This window comes from Saccopteryx leptura, chromosome 9 (genome assembly GCF_036850995.1).
Source record: "Saccopteryx leptura isolate mSacLep1 chromosome 9, mSacLep1_pri_phased_curated, whole genome shotgun sequence".
Taxonomy (NCBI): Eukaryota; Metazoa; Chordata; class Mammalia; order Chiroptera; family Emballonuridae; genus Saccopteryx; species Saccopteryx leptura.
Genome location: NC_089511.1, coordinates 92271327 through 92294938, shown reverse-complemented (window position 1 = coordinate 92294938; position 23612 = coordinate 92271327). Strand labels below are relative to the sequence as shown.

General features: G+C 40.4%; 1 protein-coding gene across 4 annotated transcripts in view; it reads right to left on the bottom strand.

Moving 5' to 3' along the window:
• The window catches only part of ZFAND4 (zinc finger AN1-type containing 4), a 149809-nt gene that overhangs the window by 85814 nt on the left and 40383 nt on the right, over positions 1-23612 (bottom strand). For all 4 annotated transcript variants that reach the window (XM_066349628.1, XM_066349629.1, XM_066349630.1 and 1 more), the window contains exon 2: positions 13685-13985. In XM_066349628.1, the coding sequence (XP_066205725.1) occupies positions 13685-13868 (184 nt within the window). In that variant the 5' untranslated portion in view covers positions 13869-13985. The remainder of the gene's footprint in view (positions 1-13684; positions 13986-23612) is intronic.

Here is a 23612-nt window from a genome sequence, read left to right as displayed (position 1 = left end):
AGAGAGCTATAAATTAGGAGTAGGTCCCAGCCTGAAATATGAGTGGGACATTGAGGTAGGAGGAATAGAGAAAACACTATATATTGTATTAAGCAAAGCAGCAGAAAATAGGACTATCAACACCCACAACAGAGATCTTTGAGGGAAGAATAAAAAACCTGACTATTCAGGCAAAACATAGTTAAGTGGCCCTTGTGCAAATGAGATCAGTTTACCTGCTTCTCGGAAGAAATACCCTAGGCTCGTCCACAGTGTCATAGATGGGCCGACGGCCCTGGGCACCTTCAGCCTTCAGTGGCAAACCCCAGCTTTCTGGGCAAGGTTAGGTCATAGGTGGCTGGAGCAGGGCTGGAAGAGACTGAACCCTCCCTTAGGGAAGCGAGGGGGAAGCCTACCTTCCAGTGTCCCTGTTTCCTCACAGCAGAGGCATGTAAGCCCGGCAGGCTTTAGCTCAATGACCTTCCTTTCCACTATGGAAGCAGGACCCAGATGGCATCCTATGAGACCCCTTTGGGGCATTGGAGCCTTTAAGGGTGTATCCTAAAAGCTTGTAGTTCCCCTGATCTCTATTGGGCTTTTTCTGCCTCTAGGTATCTTAAAAGCCATGCTCAGAAGATCTTGCTGAGGGGTTTGAGGATCCCCATCCGCCTATGTAAATCTTTTCCATATATCTGGAGCTATTTGGAAAAAGACAAAACAGTGTTATTAGCTGGATCTAATAAAGAAGGTAGTAGTTTGCAGGCGAAAAAGATTTGGTGTCTCCTGTTCATCAGCCTTCAAAAGAAATGTAAAAATTAATTTTTTTTTTTTTAAGTAAAAAGTATGATATGGTAGACCTGTAGGAGTCATTGGCCTGGTGTGCAGCATTCCCGGGTTCGATTCCTAGCCAGAGCACACAGGAGAAGCACCCATCTACTTCTCCACCCTTCCCCCTCTCCCTCCTCTCCATCTCTCACTTCCCCTCCTGCAGCCAAGGCCCCACCAAAGCAAAAGCCACCCCAGGCACTAAGGATGGCCCCATGGCCTCCGCCCCAGTCGCTAGAATGGCTCTGGTTGTAACAGAGCAACACTCCAGATGGGCAGAGCATTCCCCCCTGGTAGGCATGCCAGGTGGATCTTGGTCAGGCGCATGCGGGAGTCTGTCTGACTGCCTCCCCATTTCCATCCTCAGAAATATACAAAAAATAAATAAATAAAAGAAAAAATACTAAAAAAAAAAAAAATAATAATAATAATAAAAAGGGAGGGGGCATTCTCTTGTGCTAAAGCTCCAGGGAGCATGGAGTGAGCTTGAGTATGTCCTATGAAATATGGAGCTCTATGTTTACATATAAGTCTTTGAAGAAGGAGGAACTGCTGAAGTAGTTTATCAGCATTTGTCCCTAAGACAGCAGTCTTTGTAGTGGGAACACCATACGTAAATATTTGCTGTCTGTCTATAGATTAAGGGGGGAATATGGCAAATGCTGAAAAGTCATGATCTTTGTGCCCCTCCCCTCCCCCAACCCCCTCCCTCTCCTCCCCCCACCCTGTAACCCCAACACTGTTGTTCATGTCTCTGAGTCTCATCTTTATGGCCCACCTATGTATGGAAACATATAGTTCTTAGTTTTTTCTGATTTACTTCTTTCACTCAGTATAATGTTATCAAGGCCCATCCATGTTGTTGTAAAAGATCCTATGTCATCATTTCTTATGGCTGAGTAGTATTCCATAGTATATATATACCAAAGCTTTTTAATCCACTCGTCCTCTGATGGACACTTGGGCTCTTTCCAAATCTTTGCTATTGTGAACAATGCTGCCATAAACATGGGGGTGCATTTCTTCTTTTCAAACAGTGCTTTGGTGTTCTTGGGGTATATTCCTAACAGTGGTATAGCTGGGTCAAAAGGCAGTTCGATTTTTAATTTCTTGAGGAATCTCCATACTGTTATCCACAGTGGCTGCTCCAGTCTGCATTCCCACCAGCAGTGCAGGAGGGTTCCCTTTTCACCACATCCTCGCCAGCACTTATTCTGTGTTGTTTTATTGATGAGCGCCATTCTGACTGGTGTGAGGTGATATCTCATTGTGGTTTTAATTTGCATTTCTCTAATCATTAGTGATGTTGAACATTTTTTCATAGGCCTGTTGGCCATCTGTGTGTCCTCTTTGGAGAAGTGTCTAGTCATTTCTTTTGCCCATTTTTGGATTGGATTGTTTGTCTTCCTGGTATTAAGTTTTACAAGTTCTTTATAAATTTTGGTTATTAACCCCTTGTCAGACGCTATGTCAAATATATTCTCCCATTGTGTAGTTTGTCTTTTTATTCTGTTCTTATTGTCTTTAGCTGTGCAGAAGCTTTTTAGTTTGATAAAGTCCCATTTGTTTATCCTGTCTTTTATTTCACTTGCCTGTGGAGACAAATCAGCAAATATATTGCTGCGAGAGATGTCAGAGAGCTTACTGCCTATGTTTTCTTCTAAGATGCTTATGGTTTCACGGCTTACATTCAAGTCTTTTATCCATTTTGATTTTATTTTTGTGAGTGGTGTAAGTTGGTGGTCTAGTTTCATTTTCTTGCAGGTAGCTGTCCAGTTTTCCCAACACCATTTGTTGAAGAGGCTGTCTTTACTCCATTGTATTGTCTTACCTCCTTTGTCAAATATCAGTTGTCCATAGAGCTGTGGGTTTATTTCTGAGTTCTCTGTTCTGTTCCATTGATCTATGTGCCTGTTCTTATGCCAGTACCATGCTGTTTTGAGTACAATGGCCTTATAATATAACTTGATATCTGGAAGTGTGATACCTCCCGCTTTTTTCTTCCTTTTCAGGATTGCTGAGGCTATTCATGTTCTTTTTTGGTTCCATATAAATTTTTGGAATATGTGTTCTATGTCTTTGAAGTAAGTCATTGGTATTTTCATTGGTATTGCATTGAATTTATAAATTGCTTTGGGTAATATAGACATTTTAATGATGTTTATTCTTCCTAACCATGTGTACAGTATATGCCTCCACTTATTTGTATCTTCCCTGATTTCTTTTATCAATGTTTTATAATTTTCTGAGTACAAGTCTTTAATCTCCTTAGTTAGATTTATTCCTAGGTACTTTATTTTTTTGGTTGCAATGGTAAAGGGGATTGATTCCCTGATTTCTCTTTCTGACAGTTCATTATTAGTGTATAAAAATGCCTCTGATTTCTGAGTGTTGATTTTATATCCTGCCACCTTGCCAAATTCTTTGATCAGGTCTAGTAGTTTTTTGACTGAGACTTTAGGGTTTTCTATATACAATATCATGTCATCTGCAAATAATGATAGTTTTACTTCTTCTTTTCCAATTTGGATGCCTTTTATTTCTTTTTCTTGTCTGATTGCTGTGGCGAGGACTTCCAGAACTATGTTGAATAAGATTGGTGAAAGGGGGCACCCCTGCCTTGATCCTGATCTTAAGGGGATTGCTTTTAATTTTTGCCCATTGAGTATGATGTTGGCTGTGGGTTTGTCATAGATGGCCTTTATCATGTTGAGGTATGTTCCCTGTATTCCCACTTTGCTGAGAGTTTTGATCATGAATGGGTGCTGGACTTTATCAAATGCCTTTTCTGCATCTATTGAAATTATCATGTGGTTTTTCTCCTTTCTTTTGTTTATGTGATGAATCACATTGATTGATTTGCAAATATTGTACCAGCCTTGCCTCCCAAGAATAAATCCTACTTGATCATTGTGTATGATTTTTTCCATATATTGCTGGATCCGGTTTGCTAATATTTTGTTGAGGATTTTTGCATCTAAGTTCCTCAGGGATATTGGCCTATAATTTTCTTTTTTTGTGTTGTCTTTGCCTGGTTTTGGAATCAGAATTATGCTCGCCTCATAAAAGGAGTTTGGAAGTCTTCCTTCCTCTTGAATTTTTTGAAATAGCTTGAGAAGGATAGGAGTTAGTTCTTTTTTGAATATTTGGTAGAATTCAATTGTGAAGCCATCAGGCCCAGGACTTTTCTTTTTTGGGAGTTTTTTGATAGCTGTTTCAATCTCATTTGTTGTAATTGGTCTGTTTAGGTTTTCTGATTCTTCCAGATTGATTTTTGGAAGATTATATGATTCAAGGAATTTGTCCATTTCATCTAGGTTGTCTAGTTTTTTGGCGTACAGTTCTTCATAGTATTTTCTTACAATATTTTGTATTTCTGTTGTGTCAGTTGTTATTTCTCCACTCTCGTTTCTAATTTTATTTATTTGAGTCCTCTCTCTTTTTTTCTTGGTGAGTCTCGTTAAAGGTTCATCGATCTTGTTTACCTTTTCAAAGAACCAGCTCCTGGATTCATTGATCCTTTGTATTGTTTCTTTAGCCTCTGTGTCATTTATTTCCGCTCTGATCTTTATTATTTCCTTCCTTCTACTAGCTCTGGGCTTTACTTGCTGTTCTTTTTCTAGTTCTTTTAGATGCAGGGTTAAGTTGTTTATTTGAGCTTTTTGTAGCTTCTTGAGGTATGCCTGTAATGCTATAAACTTCCCTCTCAGGACTGCTTTTGCTGTGTCCCATAAATTTTGAGTTGATGTATGCTCATTATCGTTTGTTTCTAGGAATTTTTTAATTTCTTCTTGGATCTCAATGTTAACACATTCGTTATTTAATAACGTGCTATTTAGTTTCCAAGTGTTTGAATGTTTTTCCATTTTTCTGTTGTGGTTGATTTCTAGTTTAATGCCATTGTGATCAGAGAAAGTGTTCAATATGATTTCAATCTTCTTAAATTTGTTGAGACCGCTTTTGTGCCCTAACATGTGCTCTATTCTAGAGAATGTACCATGAGCGCTTGAAAATAATGTATATTCTGCTGTTTTAGGGTGAAAGGTTCTGAAGATATCTATTAAATCGAGTTGATCTAATATGTCCTTTAAGTCTGCTGTTTCTTTGTTGATTTTCTTTCTTGAGGATCTATCTAATAATGTTAATGGAATGTTGAAATCCCCTACTATTATAGTATTGCTGTTGATCTCGCCCTTTAAGTCCATCAAAGTCTGCTTTATATATTTAGGTGATCCTATATTAGGTGCGTAGATATTTATAATGGTTATATCTTCCTTTTGGATTGCTCCCTTTATCATTATGTAGTGACCTTCTTTATCTCTAACTATGGTCTTGGTTTTAAAGTCCATTTTGTCTGATATAAGTATTGCTACCCCAGCTTTTTTTTCATTTCCATTTGCGTGAAATATTTTTTTCCATCCTTTTATCTTCAGCTTGTGTGCATCTTTTGATTTAAGGTGTGTCTCTTGTAGATAGCATATGTATGGGTCCTGTTTTCTTATCCACGCAGCTACCCTATTTCTCTTGATCAGATCATTTAATCCATTAACATTTAAGGTTATTACTGATACGTAATTTTTTATTGCCATTTTTTTCCCTTTGAAACTGTATTCCTCTTTTGCTATATTCTTTTTTTCCTTTGATCTGTTTACAACAGGTTCCTTAGCATTTCTTGCACCTTGGTTTGGTTGCAGTGAATTCCTTGAGTTTTGTTTTTTTTTTTGTCTGTAAAGCTTTTTATTTCTCCTTCAATTTTAAATGATAGCCTTGCTGGATAAAGTAGTCTTGGTTGTAGGTTCTTGTTCTGCATTACTTTGAATATTTCTTGCCATTCCCTTCTGGCCTCAAGTGTTTCTTTTTTTTTTTTTTTTAAATAAATTTTTATTGATGGTAATGGGATGACATTAATAAATCAGGGTACATATATTCAAAGAAAACATGTCTAGGTTATTTTGTCATTAAATTATGTTGCATACCCCTCGCCCAAAGTCAGATTGTCCTTCGCCACCCTCTATCTAGTTCTCTGTGCCCCTCCCCCTCCCCCTAACTCTCCCCCTGTCCTCCCTCTCCCCACCCCTGGTAACCACCACACTCTTGTCCATGTCACTTAGTCTCATTTTTATGTTCCACCAATGTATGGAATCATGTAGTTCTTGTTTTTTTCTGATTTACTTATTTCACTCCTTATAATGTTATCAAGATCCCACCATTTTGCTGTAAATGATCTGATGTCATCATTTCTTATGGCTGAGTAGTATTCCATAGTGTATATGTGCCACATCTTCTTTATCCAGTCTTCTATTGAAGGGCTTTTTGGTTGTTTCCATGTCTTGGCCACTGTGAACAGTGCTGCAATGAACATGGGGCTACATGTGTCTTCACGTATCAATGTTTCTGAGGTTTTGGGGTATATACCCAGTAGAGGGATTGCTGGGTCATAAGGTAGTTCTATTTGCAGTTTTTTGAGGAACCACCATACTTTCCTCCATAATGGTTGTACTACTTTACAGTCCCACCAACAGTGAATGAGGGTTCCTTTTTCTCCACAGCCTCTCCAACATTTGCTATTACCCGTCTTGTTGATAATAGCTAATCTAACAGGGGTGAGGTGGTATCTCATTGTAGTTTTGATTTGCATTTCCCTAATAACTAATGAAGCTGAGCATCTTTTCATATATCTGTTGGCCATTTGTATGTCTTCCTGGGAGAAGTGTCTATTCATGTCCTCTTCCCATTTTTTTATTGGATTGTTTGTTTGTTTGTTGTTGAGTTTTATGAGTTCTTTGTAAATTTTGGATATTAGGCCCTTATCTGAGCTGTTGTTTGAAAATATCAGTTCCCATTTAGTTGGCTGTATGTTTATTTTGATATCAGTTTCTCTTGCTGAGCAAAAACTTTTTATTCTGATGTAGTCCCATTCATTTATCTTTGCCTTCACTTCTCTTGCCATTGGAGTCAAGTTCATAAAATGTTCTTTAAAACCCAGGTCCATGAGTTTAGTACCTATGTCTTCTTCTATGTACTTTATTGTTTCAGATCTTATATTTAGGTCTTTGATCCATTTTGAATTAATTTTAGTACACGGGGACAGGCTGTAGTCGAGTTTCATTCTTTTGCATGGGGCTTTCCAGTTTTCTCAACACCATTTGTTGAAGAGGCTTTCTTTTCTCCATTGTGTGTTGTTGGCCCCTTTATCAAAGATTATTTGACCATATATATGTGGTTTTATTTCTGGGCTTTCTATTCTGTTCCATTGGTCTGAGTGTCTATTTTTCTGCCAATACCATGCTGTTTTGATTATCGTGGCCCTATAATATAGTTTAAAGTCAGGTATTGTAATGCCCCCAGCTTCATTCTTTTTCCTTAGGATTGTTTTGGCTATTCGGGGTTTTTTATAGTTCCATATAAATCTGATGATTTTTTGTTCCATTTCTTTAAAAAATCTCATAGGGATTTTGATGGGAATTGCATTAAATTTGTATATTGCTTTGGGTAATATGGCCATTTTGATTATATTTATTCTTCCTATCCAAGAACAAGGAATATTTTTCCATCTCATTGTATCTTTTTCGATTTCCCTTAACAATGCTTTGTAATTTTCATTATATAGGTCCTTTACATTCTTTGTTATGTTTATTCCTAGGTATTTTATTTTTTTTGTTGCAATCGTGAAGGGGATTATTTTTTTGAGTTCGTTTTCTAATATTTCATTGTTGGCATAGAGAAAGGCTATGGACTTTTGTATGTTAATTTTGTATCCTGCGACCTTACTGTATTGGTTTATTGTTTCTAATAATCTTTTTGTGGAGTCCTTCGGGTTTTCGATGTATAGGATCATATCATCAGCAAAAAGTGATACCTTTACTTCTTCTTTTCCGATATGGATGCCTTTTATTTCTTTGTCTTGTCTGATTGCTCTGGCCAGAACTTCTAGCACCACGTTAAATAAGAGTGGAGAGAGTGGACAACCCTGTCTTTTTCCTGATTTAAGGTAGAAAGTCCTCAGTTTTATGCCGTTTAAAATGATGTTGGCTGATGGTTTATCATATATGGCCTTTATCATGTTGAGATATTTTCCTTCTATACCCATTTTGTTAAGAGTCTTAAACATAAAATTGTGTTGTATTTTATCAAAAGCCTTTTCTGCATCTATTGATAAGATCATGTGGTTTTTGTTCTTTGTTTTGTTGATATGGTGTATTACGTTAACCGTTTTGCGTATGTTGAACCATCCTTGAGATTCTGGGATGAATCCCACTTGATCATGATGTATTATTTTTTTAATATGTTCTTGTATTCGGTTTGCCAGTATTTTGTTTAGAATTTTAGCATCTGTATTCATTAGAGATATTGGTCTGTAGTTTTCTTTCTTTGTGCCATCCTTGCCTGGTTTTGGTATGAGGGTTATGTTGGCCTCATAAAATGTGTTTGGAAGTATTGCTTCTTCTTCAATTTTTTGGAAGACTTTGAGTAGAATAGGAACCAAGTCTTCTTTGAATGTTTGATAGAATTCACTAGTATAACCGTCTGGGCCTGGACTTTTATTTTTGGGGAGGTTTTTAATAGTTTTTTCTATTTCCTCCCTGCTGATTGGTCTGTTTAGGCTTTCTGCTTCTTCATGACTCAGTCTAGGAAGGTTGTATTGTTCTAGGAATTTATCCATTTCTTCTAGATTGTTGTATTTGGTGGCATATAATTTTTCATAGTATTCTACAATAATTCTTTGTATATCTATGATGTCTGTGGTGATTTCTCCTCTTTCATTTTGGATTTTATTTATTTGAGTCCTGTGCCTTTTTTCCTTGGTGAGTCTTGCCAAGGGTTTGTCAATTTTGTTGATCTTTTCAAAGAACCAGCTCCTTGTTTTATTGATTTTTTCTATAGTTTTTCTGTTCTCTATTTCGTTTATTTCTGCTCTGATTTTTATTATCTCCTTTCTTCGGCTGGTTTTGGGTTGTCTTTGTTCTTCTTTTTCTAGTTCCTTAAGGTGTGAAGTTAAGTGGTTTACTTGGGCTCTCTCTTGTTTGTTCATATAGGCCTGAAGTGATATGAACTTTCCTCTTATTACTGCTTTTGCTGCATCCCAGAGATTCTGATATGTCGTATTTTCATTTTCATTTGTCTGTATATATCTTTTGATCTCTGCGCTTATTTCTTCTTTGACCCATTCATTTTTTAGAAGTATGTTGTTTAGTTTCCACATTTTTGTGGGTTTTCCCCCCTCTTTTTTGCAGTTGAATTCTAGTTTCAAGGCTTTATGATCAGAAAATATGATTGGTACAATTTCAATTTTTCTAAATTTGCTGATATTGTCTTTGTGGCCCAACATATGGTCAATTCTTGAGAATGTTCCATGTACACTAGAGAAAAATGTATACTCTGTCGCTTTGGGATGAAGTGTCCTGTAGATGTCTATCATATCCAGGTGTTCTAGTATTTTGTTTAAGGCCACTATATCTTTATTGATTCTCTGTTTGGATGACCGATCTAGAGCCGTCAGCGGATCCTCAAGTGTTTCTGTTGAGAAGTCAGAAGTCATCCTTATGGGGGCTCCTTTGTAGGTGATAGTCTTTTTTTCTCTAGCAGCTTTTAATATTTTCTCTTTATCATTTAGCTTTGGTATTTTAATTATGATGTGTCTTGCTGTTGGTTTCTTTGTGTTTCTCCTTAATGGAGTTCTCTGTGCTTCCTGAACATGTGTAATGTTTTCCTGCCTTAATTGGGGGAAGTTTTCCGCTATAATATGTTTGAACAAAGTCTCTATCCCTTGTTCTTTCTCTTCTTCTTCAGGAACCCCTATGATGCGGATGTTATTTCTCTTCATGTTGTCACAGAGCTCTCTTAGAGTTTCCTCAGAGTTTTTTAGTCTCTTTTCTTTTTTCTGCTCTGCTTCCGTGCCTTTATTTATCGTGTCCTCTAACTCACTGATTCGATTCTCTGCTTCATCCATCCTGCTTTTAATTCCTTCCATTGTATTCTTTATTTCAGATATTGTATTTGTCATTTCTGACTGATTCTTTTTTATTATTTCAATGTCCTTTTTTATATTTGTTATCTCTTTATTTAGGTTTTCGTAATGGCCTTCTATGGTTGTTCTGATATCTTTGAGCATCCTAACAATCGTTATTTTAAACTCTGCATCTGGTAATTTGGTTATATCTGATTCACTTAGGTCCTTTTCTGGGGATTTCTCTTGGTTTATTTGTGTTGTATTTCTCTGCCTCCGCATTTTCTCTTCACGGGAGTGGCTGTGATCACGTGCTCGGGTGCACAAGCGTTGGTGGCCTTGGCCTTTGCCCCGCCCCCATGTGTGACGTTATGCTCGGTCCTCAGGGCACTGGCGAGCATCTTTGCTCAGTTGCGGGTCTCCGCCTGTTTCCGGGATTTCGCCCTGCCCTTGCAGGAGGAGCCCACTCAAGGAACGGCTGCTAGCCTTGGCTCTACCGCCAGGCAGGACTGCGTTCCCAAGCTCAGCTCAGTAGCCGAAATCCGCCTCTTCTAGGCTTTTGGCTCCACCCCCGTGGGAGGAGCTGGCTACCAAGTCTGACCGCAAGCTTGGGTTGCACGGGCGGGGCAAGGCTGTGCTCCTCTGCCCTTGCTCAGGGGCTGGTCTCCACCCTTTCCGGGGTTCCCACCTTTTTCCCGCAGGCTGGATTACAGGCTGCCGGCCACTGAGCTTGACTGCTTTTGCACGCCCCCCTCTCCCCAGCCGGGCAAGATTGAGCTCACACCTGAGCCGAGTGTTGGCCAGCTGGTTTCCGCCCCTGCCAGCAGATCCGCGCTTTTGTCTCCCGCTGTCGCCCGCCCTCCGGCGCACCCTCAGCCGCGTGGGTGGGGGTGTTGCAGCTCGGACCCTAAGACTCACTACTGTAGACCGAAAAGCTCCCTCCTTCTATGCGACTCTGATATGAATGCTGCGGGGGAGCTTGTTTGGCTGCTCTCCTGCTTCCCTTTGCTGGTATTGCTGTTCCTCGGGGAAATATTCCCTTCAGCTTTGGGGAGTGACTCGTCCCAGGGGTTAGGGTGGCTATCTCCCAAAATGCCTCTCCCTGTGCCTCCTAGATTACACTCTCTTCCTGTTACTCTGGTCCTCTCCTCTCTCCCCCCGTCCCCAGGAGCCCCGGGTGGGTGGTTATGAGAGATGTTCTGCGTGGTCCCTTTAAGAAGGATCCTGGGTCTGAGAAATCAGACTTTTTCTCAAAAACAGTATCCCAACTTGTTTCCAGCTAAATACTGTCCTTACGCCTCTTCTGGGCTCTGGGGCTGCAGGCTGGGGCTTTGTTCCTGGGGCTCAGGACCCTTCCCCCTCTGCTAAACTCACTTTCCGCCATGCAAGTCTCTCCCTGCTGCCATTCGCTCTGGGGAGCTGGGAAGCCCTCTCCATGTTTCCCCGTTTCCGCTTTTCCTATCAGTCTCTGTGTGGCTTCTTCAGCGTTCCTTGGTTGAATAGTCCTCTTAGTTTAGTACAAAGTTGGTTTTCCAGATAATAGTTCATAAAATTAGTTTGTAATCCACTTTGGTTCTGGGAGGTAGATGTTGGTACGTCTGCCTACTCCAGCGCCATCTTGTCTCTCTCCAAACCACCTGACTTTAAAAATTACTTTAAAACTACACTGGAGTGACAGAGTAGTACTGGCATATGTAAATATAAAAATCAGGACATTTTTTACAATTAAGTTTTTGTGGTTTCATTTTAAGTAAAGAAAGTGCAGTTTTAGTTTTGTTTAAAGAAAATGCAGTTTTAGTTTACATTTAGTGTTAAGAAAGTGCAGTTTTAGTTTACATGTCTGCAGTGCCTGTATCCCTCCAGATACATGTATTTGGTGGGACACTTGAATCTATGTAAACACAAATTAAAATCATTAAAAAAAAAAAAAAGCTATGGTACATATACACAATGGAATACTATGGGGCCATGAAAAAGAAGGAAATCTTACCTTTTCTGACAACATGAATGGACCTGGAAACTATTATGTTAAGTGAAATAAGCCAGGCAGAGAAAGAAAAATATCATATGACCTCACTCATTTGAGGAACCCAATGAACAATATGAACTGAGGAACGGAATAGAGACAGAGGTGGGATCAAAGGGACCAGAGGGAAAGCAGACAGAGGAAAAGGGGATGATAGGATGGGATCAGAGAAGGGAAAGAGATTGGTGAAATTATATACACATAACACAGTGTTATAGAGAGTAGGACAGCAAATCCTGGAGGGAAGGGTGGAGGGCGTTACAGAGAGAGGGGCAAGGGGGATGTTGAGGGGAACATAGGGGAGAGAAGGATGCAGTCGGGGGGACACTAGGATCTATGTAAACACAATACATTTTAAAAAAATAACTAGACCCCCTTCTTACAACATACACAAAAATAAACTCAAAATAAATTAAAGACTTAAATATTAGCACAATGGTATAAAAATCCTAGAAGAAAAAGTAGGCAGTAATATCTTGGATATTTCTTGTAGCAGGATTTTTTTAATATATCTCCTTGAGAAAGGGAAAGAAGAGAAAAGATGAACAAATGGATCTACATTAAATCTTTTGCTCATCAAAGGAAACCATCAACAAAATTAAAAGACAATCCACTGAAAAGGGAGAACATATTCACTAATACATCTGATAAGAGGTTAATTTTTAAATTTATAAAGCACTTATGAAACTAAATACACACACAGAAAAGAATCCAATTAAAAAATGGGCAAAGTACCTGAAAAGACACTTTTTTAAAGAGGACATACAGATGATCAATATACATATGAAAAGGTGCTCAATGTCACTAATCATAAAAGTGATGCAAATTAAAATCATAATGACAAATCACTTCACATCTGTCAGAATGGCTTTCATCAATAAATCAACTACAAGTGTTGGAGAGGCTGTTGAGAAAAGGGAATTCTTGTGCACTGTTGGTGGGAATGCAGAACGGTATAGCCACTGTGGAAAGCAATATGGACTTATCTTAAATAATTAAAAATGGAACTGCCATGTGACCTAGCAATCACACTTGGGGAAATATATCTTAAGAATGTCAAAACAGTAATTTCAAAGAATATAGGCACTAATTTGTCTATGTTCATTGCAGCATTATTTATAAGAGCCAAGATCTGGAAACAGCCCAAGTATCCATCAGTAGATGAGTGGATAAAAAAGCTGTGGTAAATATACACAATAAAATACTACATAGCCATAAAAAAGAAGAAAATCTTACCTTTTGTGACAGCATGAAGGGACCTGGAGAATATTATGCTAAGTGAAATAAGCCAGCCAGAGAAAGACAACTACCATATGATTTCACTCATGTGGAATCTAATAAACAAAATGACCTAATTAAGCAAATTATAGACAGACTCATAGATACAGAGAGCAGGCTGACAGCTGTGGGGAGGGAGCAGTGGGCAAGGGAGTTAGAGGGATAGAGCATAAAAGGACAAAACAACTTATGGACATAAACAACAGTGTGGTCATTTCCAGGAAATTGGAGGGGGCGGAGGGTATTTTGGGGTAAATGGTAATGAACAAGGACTTGACTTGCTGGGGTGAACACACAAAGTATACAGAGGTGTGTTATAGATTTGGGAACCTGAAACTGTATAATTATGTCAACAAGTGTCACCCCAATAAACTTATTAAAAGAAAATCTGGTAGAAGGGGAATGAGGTGGGGGAAACGCAGGAATGGTAATAAGATAACTCATAAACAGTAACTGTTGAAGCTGCATAGGGGCTATTTACATGGGGTTCATTATTCTATGCTTTCTAATTCTGTGTATGTTTGACATTTTCTCTGTAAGAAAAGTTAAAGTTATTATATACTGTTGATGAATAAATTTAATCCTCATATTCCAAAAATAAAGAAAAGAAAAAAAAGAAAGAGGAGTACCTTCCAATCTTTGAATTTTTGCTTTCACAGAAATAACAGCTTCCAGGGGTGAAACTCTCAGTTCAAAACATGTTCCAGTCAATGTTTCAATGAAGAGCTCCATGGTATCATAAAAAGGAAGTTTGTAGTAATATGGTTCCACACTGTCTTCATTAAAGAATGGAGGATCTTTTCTGTTATCCATTACTTTGACTTTGCTAAATCCTCCGGAATATGGAGTAGGCAATAATATTCCAGTTCTAGCCAAAGTGGCTTTGGACACTGGTAATATATATCATTGTTCATGTTTTGAGCTTAGTACCTAAAAAACAAGAATAATTTTTAGTAAGCCTATCTGAAAGTCTCACTCCTCCATAAACATTTTCTGAACAACTCTGACCCATATCAATCTTCCAGACAGCCCCAGAATTCATATTAGTGTTTAATTTGTCTAGTCCTAAACTTCCCACATTTGTTTCTGAAATCACTCCCCTCCATTAGACTGTAACAGCATTAAAAACAAGTATATTTGAAATAATTTTCTGTATCTTCCTAGAGCTCATCACTGTTCCTTATATAGAGTACATGCTGAACAAATGTTTTCTTATTAATATTTAAACCAACAAACTCAATACATAGATATACATTTTCAAAGTATGAAGATTCTATTCTAAAACATGTAAACTATGTTTTCTAATCCATAAATATGTTCTCTGACCCAGCATAACTTTATACTCATTATACATTTGAATTGCACTGAATAAGGGAAATAACAATCATATTAATAGTTTCCTTAAAAACAGGAATCACTAAATAATCAATAAGAATTTGGGTTTCCAGTGGTTATCTATCAGTATAGCACTGACATGCTTAATATTGGTAATAGACAGTAGACATAATCTCTACACACAAACCTAAAAAGGCTAATAAATACTAGAGGCAAACACGACCAACAAAAGTATTAAGGTAAATTACAAGTGTATAATTAGAAGAAAGAAATAAACAAATACATTAATTGCTACTAATCAGCAAAAACTTTGTAAATGGGAGGAGTCTTGAACTTAAACAAGAGGACATATGACATACATCTTCCTGGAGAAACAGGTAAATTTTTTTAATAGCTTTACCAACATGTAATTAACATATCATAAAATTCACCCATTTAAGTCTAAAACATATTGGTTTTTAGCCTTTTCACAGAATTGTTCAACAATCACCAGTTTTTCTTAGAACATTTTCATCACTTCAGAAAGTAACCCTGATTATACATGCTTTTCCAGTGTGCATGGCACATTCCCAAACATAGACCATATGTTGGGCCATAAAACGAACCTCAACAAATTCAAGAAAATTGAAATTATACCAAGCATATTTTCTGATCATAAGGCTCTGAAATTAAGAATTCAAATGCAAAAAAGAGGTAAAGAAACCTACAAAATGTGGAAATGAAACAACATACTACTAAAAAATGAGTGGGTCAAAGAAGAAATATAAGCAGAGATCAAAAGACACAAACAAACAAGAATGACAACACGACAGCAAAACTTCTGGGATGCAGCAAAATCAGTAATAAGAGGGAAGTTTATATCATTACAGGCTTATATCAAGGAACAAGTGAGATCACAAGTAAACAACCTAACATCACATCTTAAAAAACTAGAAAAAAAAAGGCAACCCAAAGTCATCAGAAGAAATAAATAATAAAAATTAGCACAAAACTTCATGAAATAGAGAACAAAAACTATAGAAAAAGTTTAATACAACAAAGAGTTGGTTCTTTGAAAAGATCAGTCAACTTGACAAACCCCTGGCTAGACTCACTAAGGAAAAAAGAGAAAGGATTCATATAAACAAAATCCAAAATAAAAGAGGAGAAATTACCACAGATACAAATACTTTAAGGGTTGTCTTTATCTATCTTGATGGTGTCGTTTGAAACACAAAGGGTTTTTGTTTGTTTGTTTGTTTTTACAGAGGCAGAGATAGACAGGGACAGACAGACAGGAACGGAGAGAGATGAGAAGCATCAATCATTAGTTTTTCGTTGCGCGTTGCGACTTAGTTGTTCATTGATTGCTTTCTCATATGTGCCTTGACCGTGGGCCTTCAGCAGACCGAGTAACCCCTTGCTGGAGCCAGCAACCTTGGGTCCAAGCTGGTGAACTTTTTGCTCAAGCCAGATGAGCCTGCGCTCAAGCTGGCGACCTCGGGGTCTCGAACCTGGGTTCTTCCGCATCCCAGTCCGACGCTCTATCCACTGTGCCACCACCTGGTCAGACGAAGCACAAAGGTTTTTAATTTTAATAAAGTCCAATTTGTCTATTCTTCTTTTGTTGCTGTGCTTTTGATATCATATTTTAAAAGCTTTGCCTAATTCAAGGTAATAAAGTTTTACTTTACAATTAACTCTTGAACAACACTGATTTGAACAGCACATGTCCACTTATATGCAGCTTTTTGTTCAATAAACATATTGAAAATATTTTTGAAGATTTGTGACAATTTGAAAAAAACTCACATATAAACCATGTAGCCTTGAAATATGGGAAAATTTATAAAAAAGTTTGGTATGTCATGAATATGAAAAATATATGGAGATACTAATTTATCATTAACTACCACAAAATATATACAAACCAATTATACAAAGTTAAAATTTATCAAAATTTAAGCACACAAACAAACCCTATACAACAGCATTCATTGACATAAATATGTAATATTAAGCCATAACTGCATAAAATCAACTGTAGTACAAACTGTGCTACTTTAATAATTTTATGGTTACTCCTATTGTTACTGAATTTCCTCGAAAATAAGACAGTGACATATTAATTTTTGCTCCTCAAGACGCTTCTAGGTCTTATTTTCAGGGGATGTCTTATTTTTCCATGAACAAGAATTCACATTTATTGTTGAACAAGAAATCAACATTTATTAACATACTGTAGTCATGTTATCACAAACATCAGCATAACCAGCCAAACTCTGAATTCCATCAAGAATTTCTTGTGACTCTATTTCCATGTGCAACAATACCCTGTTTCCCCGAAAATAAGACAGTGTCTTATATTTTGCTCCTAAAGATATGCTAGGTCTTATTTTCGGGGGGGGGGGGTATATTTCTAAGCTTGAAAAAAATTGCACTAGGTTTTTGATAGATACATGAATCTACCAAAACTTCCAAACTGCCCTTTTGCTGTTCTGCTTGGCTATCTGACCCCATCCTTACTGGACTATCGCCCCTGAAACAGAAAAGTTCTAGGAAGCTGGTCAGCCACCCCGAGGAGAAGCGTTCCAAGAAGCCGATATTGTAAATCTACAGAAGGGAGCACACCAGAACTGCTGACGCAACACACACTTGCTCAAAGCTCTCCCTTAACCCTATAAAAAATTTGCCTCAGAATCTGTTTAGGTGCACTTCTCCTGGAGGGGTGCCCCAGCAGGTCTTTTTCCTCTAATAAAGCCTGCACACCTGGTGTTCGAGTGCCGTCTCATTCTTACCTCTGGTGCCGAAACCCGGGACAGGGTACTAACTGCCTGGACGATCCCTGTTTGCCGTCCAAACTTACAACCAGGGAAGCAATGGGCAGCGGTAACTCGTCCCAGGCTTACTCCCTGATTCTGTTTGGACGTGTAATTGTAGGTTGATTGGCTGGCAGTCTAACCCTGTCCTGAACCCCTGCTGGACCAGAAAGGTAAGGACTTTCTCCCTTCCCCTTCCCCAGTTGGCCTCTAAATTTCTCTCTAAAAACACCCCTTTCTGGTCGGACAGTTTTCTCTGACACGCCTCACATTTTGAGGGGTTTGACTTTCAGTCTCAGTGGAATGCACGGAAGACTAGGCGCCTAGCCAAACCTCTCCACTCTCTCAGACTTCTCATCCTCGGAGCTCCCTGACAGGTGGTTACGACCTCTATCAGGGACAACTCCCCCACATGGAGATTCTCTCCTCTTGGGACAGTGACAAAAGGCGGGGACACCCCCTCTTGCTCACCTGTCTCCACTATGGGCTCTTCAGGGTCTAAGCCTTCTGACCAGACACCTCTAGGATGTCTCATAAAAAACCTAAGTTAGGCCTCTCTGTCCATAAGCCAAAAAAACTCATTTTCTTCTGTAACATGGCATGGCCTCAGTACAAATTAGACAATGACTCCCATTGGCCTGAAAATGGGACATTCGATTACAATATCCTAAGATGTCTTGACAACTTCTGCCACCGGACGGGGAAGGCAACAGAAATCCCTTATGTGCAGGCCTTCTTCTATCTCTAGTCTAGACCTTCTCTTCACTCTTCATGCTCTACCTATCAAGTTCTTCTGGCCAGAACTTCTACCTCACATTCTACCCACTCTCCTCTCTCTGTCCCTCCATCTGATACTTTTGACCCTCAAGACCACTCTGCTGTCCCTTCTGCACCTGCTCCTCCATCTCCTTCTTCTACTGCTCCACCTCCCTATCAATCACAATCACCTGAAAACACTCTATTACCTCCTTCTCCTAATTCCTCTCCTCCAATTTCTCCCCCTCACCTATACCCGCATAAGCCACCCCAGCCGGCATGTACCCTCTCCGGGAAGTTGCGGGAGCTGAGGGAATTGTTAGGGTCACTATCCCTTTCTCCCTCTCAGACCTTGCCCAAATTGAGCACCGCCTAGGTTCATTCTCCTCAGACCCAGACACTTACATGAAAGAATTCAAATACCTTACCCACTCCTATGACTTATCCTGGCACGATTTAAGTATTATTCTCACCTCCTCTCTGTTGGCCAGTGACAAGGACCGAATATGGACCACTGCCCAACAAATTGCAGATGAGGCAAACAATAGGAACAACAACCTCCCCATGGGTCATCTAGCAGTTCCCTCGGATGACCCCAATTGGAATTACCAGCTCAATCATGCTGATTGAAAACTCAGAGATCAAATGATTGATTACCTACAACAGGACTTCAGCAAACTTGCCAATAAGGCTGTTAATTATGACAAAATTAAGGAAATCATTCAAAGGCCCCAAGAGAACCCTGGGGAATTTCTGGAACACCTATCCCAGGCTTTTCAAAGGTACACTCGCCTAGACCCAACAACTCCAGCAGGGACCACCCTCTTACACTCACACTTTATCTCCCAATCTGCTCCAGACATCAGGTGCAAGCTTAAGAAACTTGAGAACGGGCCTGAGACTTCCCAGAGAGACCTCTTAAATCTAGCCTTTAAGGTCTTCAATAATCAGGAAGACATGGAGAAGGAGGAACAACAAAAGAGGAATCAGGAGAATTACCTAATGCTAGTGAAGGCCCTAAAAGGGAACCCTGCTATGGGCTCAAAGACCAAACCCTTCCAGGGTCAGTCTTTTAAATCCAGGCCACGGGATCCTCCAGGTCCTTGTTACCGTTGCAAGCGGCCAGGCCACTGGGCTAAGGAATGCCCTAACCCTCGTCCACCACCAGGGCCTTGCCCACATTGTCACCAGGAGGGTCATTGGGAAGTCAATTGCCCCAGTCGTCAGAGAGGGATTGGGTCAAACCTCCCCACTAATACCCAGTCAGTGACTGATTTCCTAGGCCTGGCAATGGAGGACTGAGGAAGCCCTGGAACACCGGCCCCGGTGCGGATCACCAACAGTGAGCCCAGGGTAACACTTCGTGTAGCAGGTAAGAAAATCTCCTTCCTCATTGACACCGGGGCCACCTACTCCACCCTCCCTGAATTCGGAGGACCTCTGAGTCCCTCTAATACCTTTATAGTCGGGGTCTCAGGTCTATGCACTAGCCCTCTTATAACTCCACCACTTACTTGCATACTAGGACAGACATCATTCACACATCAATTTCTAGTTATTCCACAATGTCCCACTCCATTACTAGGACGGGACATCCTAACTAAATTCAATACTACACTCCAATTATTTCCATTTAGCTCTACTCAAACATCACAACAACAAACTTCCAATATTCTCCTTTTGTTGGCCAGTGGTTCATCACCTCACCTTACCGACTCCCCGTTTCTCTCCCCTCCCCTTCCTTCCTCTCTAGTAGACCCATTGGTTTGGGACATTCAACACTCATCCATAGCTAGACATCATACTCCTGTCCAAATCTCTCTTAAGGATCCCTCTCTCTTTCCTAATGTACCCCAGTATCCCATTTCTCACAAACACCTCCTAGGACTGAAACCACTTATCACTAAAATTCCTTAATGCAGGACTTCTTATCCCTACCAGTTCACCAAACAACACTCCTATCCTTCCGGTAGTCAAACCCAACGGCACTTATAGGCTAGTGCAGGACCTGCGAGCCGTTAACTTGGCAGTTCTTCCCAACATTCCCATAGTTCCTAACCCCTACACTATCCTATCTACCATACCCACCAATACTACACACCTTACAGTGTCAGATCTTAAGGATGCTTTTTTTACTATTCCCTTACATCCTGACTGTCAAAATATCTTCACATTTACTTGTACTGATCCTGACACTTTACATTCACAACATCTAACCTGGACGGTCCTACCTCAGGGCTTCCGGGATAGCCCCCACTTTTTTGGACAGGCATTAGCTAATGACCTCAAATCACTAACTTTGTCCCAGAGCACCATCTTACAGTACGTTGATGATCTCCTTCTTTGCAGTCCATCCTTAGAAACTTCTAAATCAGACACCATTCAACTACTCAATTTCTTAGCTCACCTAGGCTACCGGGTAGCTCCTGCTAAGGCACAGCTCTCCCTATCACAGGTCATATATTTGGGGCTACAGTTGACCCCAGGACAAAAGGCCATCACCACTGATAGAAAACATTTAATATCCTCCATACCAACACCCTCTACCAAAGAGGACCTTCTCTCCTTCCTGGAAATTGCGGGTTTCCTCAGATCATGGATCCCTAACTACAGTCTGTTAGAAAAACCTCTCTATGAGGCCACTAAAGGGGACCTCACCAAACCCCTAGACCCTAAATTCCCAATACAAACACCCTTCACTAAACTCAAATAGGCTCTCCTTCAAGCACCTGCCTTACAACTTCCAGAATTAAACTCAGAATTCATACTCTATGTTACAGAAAAACAAGGGCTTGCCCATGGAGTCCTTGGACATCAAAAGGGACCCTCCTTCTCACCAGTCGCTTATCTCTCTAAACAGCTTGACCCCACTTGTAAGGGTGGGCACCCTGCCTCAGAGCTCTGGCAGCCGCCACCCTCTTAGCCCTTGAGAGCAAAAAGCTCTCATTAGGACAAAAGGTCATCATCAGGTCTCCTCACAACCTATAGGACCTTGTTACCCATAAGGCCTTAGCTCATTTATCACCCTCTCGATTACAACAAGTTCATATCATCTTTCTTGAAAATCCCGAATTCTCTTTCCAGCCCTGTTCTAGTCTAAATCCGGCCACACTCCTCCCTACCTCCTCCTTACCCCCAGCACATTGTTGCATCGAAACTCTCACAAGTTTTGCTATCCCCTTCCCTCACCTCTCTTCTACATCTCTTCCCACTCCAGACCTCACCCTCTTCATTGACGGGAGTGCACTTAAGACCAGACAACAGTCCACTCAGGCAGGCTATGCAATCATCACCGACCAACACCTCATCCTCGACCACAGGTTACTACCTCACAGCAGGCTGAACTTATAGCCCTTCAAAAGCTCTGACTCTCAGCTCTAACAAAACGGCTAATATTTACACAGGTTCAAAATATTGCTATCATATTCTTCATTCAGTTGCAGCTATTTGGAGGGAGCGCAGATTCCTTACTACCAAAGGTGATCCCCTCCAAAACCACACATACATACAAAGTCTTTTAAATGCAGCTCTATTTCCCAAACAAGCAGCCATTATTCATCGTAAGGGACATCATAAGAGCACCTCTCCTATATCCACTGGGAATGACTTAGCCAATCAGGTAGCCAGGAAGGTTGCAACCCAGTCTCCTGATTCACAAATTTATCTCCTCACCTCACTTACTCCCCAATATTCCACTAAGGAGAAAACTATCCACTCCTCTCTCCCACAAAGGGAGGAATGGTTTCTCAAGGATGGAAAACTCCTCCTTCCACAATCCCAGACTGAGACCATCTTATAGTCCATACATGAGTCTTTCCACATAGGCTACCAACTTCTTCTAGTCTACATCTCCTGCTTCCTCAAGGGTAATAGTATTTCTACAATTCTTAAACGCATAACCTCATCTTGCCATATCTGTATCTCTTGCACCTCACAGGGAGGAATACATCCCAAATCTTTCCCTGCCCACCAGGCTCGGGGACAACTACCAGCCCCAAATTAGCAAATAGATTTACACATATGCCTAAATATAAGGGATTCAAATACCTCCTCACCATAGTAGATACCTTTTCGGGATGGATTGAGGCATTCCCCACTAAACGGGAAGATGCTGGCACTGTTGCCACCATCCTAACTGAACACATTATTCCCCGAATTGGTCTCCCTTCTGTACTCCAATCTGACAATGGCCCTGCCTTCATTTCTCATATCACCCAATCTCTGTCATCCTACCTAGGACTCAAATGGCAGTCACACATTCCATACCACCCTCAATCCTCAGGGAAGGTTGAACGAGCAAACCAGGTCCTCAAAAATCATCTCACAAAACTCATTCCAGAACTACACCTACCTTGGCCTCAGCTTCTTCCCTTAGCCTTCATGAGAATTTGAGCTATGCCCAGGAAACCATTGAACCTAAGCCCCTTTGAGATTATGTATGGTAAACCCTTCGTCTTAGACTCTAGTCCCCTTACACCCTCTGATCCGGCTATAGGATCCTACTTTCCTGCCCTGGCTCACATGCGAGCCAACCTACATGCTGAGGTCAACAAACTGCTACCCCAACCTTTCCCCACAACTAAAACACATTTTTCCCTCTGCCCGGAGACCAGGTATACAAGAGGAACTGAGGAAAAACACCACTCCAACCAGTTTGGATGGGACCCTACACAGTCATCCTTAGTACTCCCACAGCTGTTAAAATAGAAGGAGATACCCACTGGACTCACCTCCTCATATCAAACCCTACCTTAGCAAACCTCCTAAATCCTATCTGTCCACCCCTACAGGACCTCTAACTCTCAGACTCTCCTCTATTCCGGAGGAATGAGCCCACTTCTGTGCCAAGTCGGCTTAGCTCTCTACACTCTTCTGTCATTCTCTTGCTCCCAATCCTGTGGCCAACAGCATGTCTGGAGATTCTTCATAAATGAAACTGTTGGGCCTTCATATTCACCACAACCTCCACGCACAGTTGGAACTGCGGATTGTTCCCGCACAGGGTGCCAATCTTCCATAACTATCCCAATTCTATTACAAAATCTCCAATCCCTACAAAAATCTACCTCCTCAGATCCTACCTTATGTTTTCCCCATATACAAAGCAAACCTTACTGCTCTGCCAGGAAATCTGGACCCTGGGGGGCATGCCCTGGGGGACCCAAAGAGGCCACAACCACTACCTGTGAATTCTCACCCCTTCCCTCTACAGACTATTTCAATTTTACTATAAATGACCACTGGGCCCCATTTTGGGAGAGAAGCATAACAGCTTCTATCTTCCGATCCTCATCATCGCAGAACCCTTCTGGAATACTTTCTTTAAACTGACAGTGGGTGAGGGAAAAATCTCCTACAACACTTCTAGAGGAGCTAACTAATTCTATCCTTACCCATGAGGATAAACTTATAACACAAGCCTCCAACCCTTACTCCCGACCCTTCTCATGGCTAGGACTCATCAAGCAGGGCATCCAAGTTCTCAACCTCACTTCTGTATACAACACTTCTCACTGCTTTCTTTGCGCCTTTCTAAACAAACCTCCCATCACCGCAGTTCCTTTACCGTATCCACTCAACACCACCAAAATTCAAGACCCTTTTTCTCTCTTTGGAGTTACTCCCTTCTTAGAAGACCCCCCTTCAACCCTGAATGTCTGCTATACTA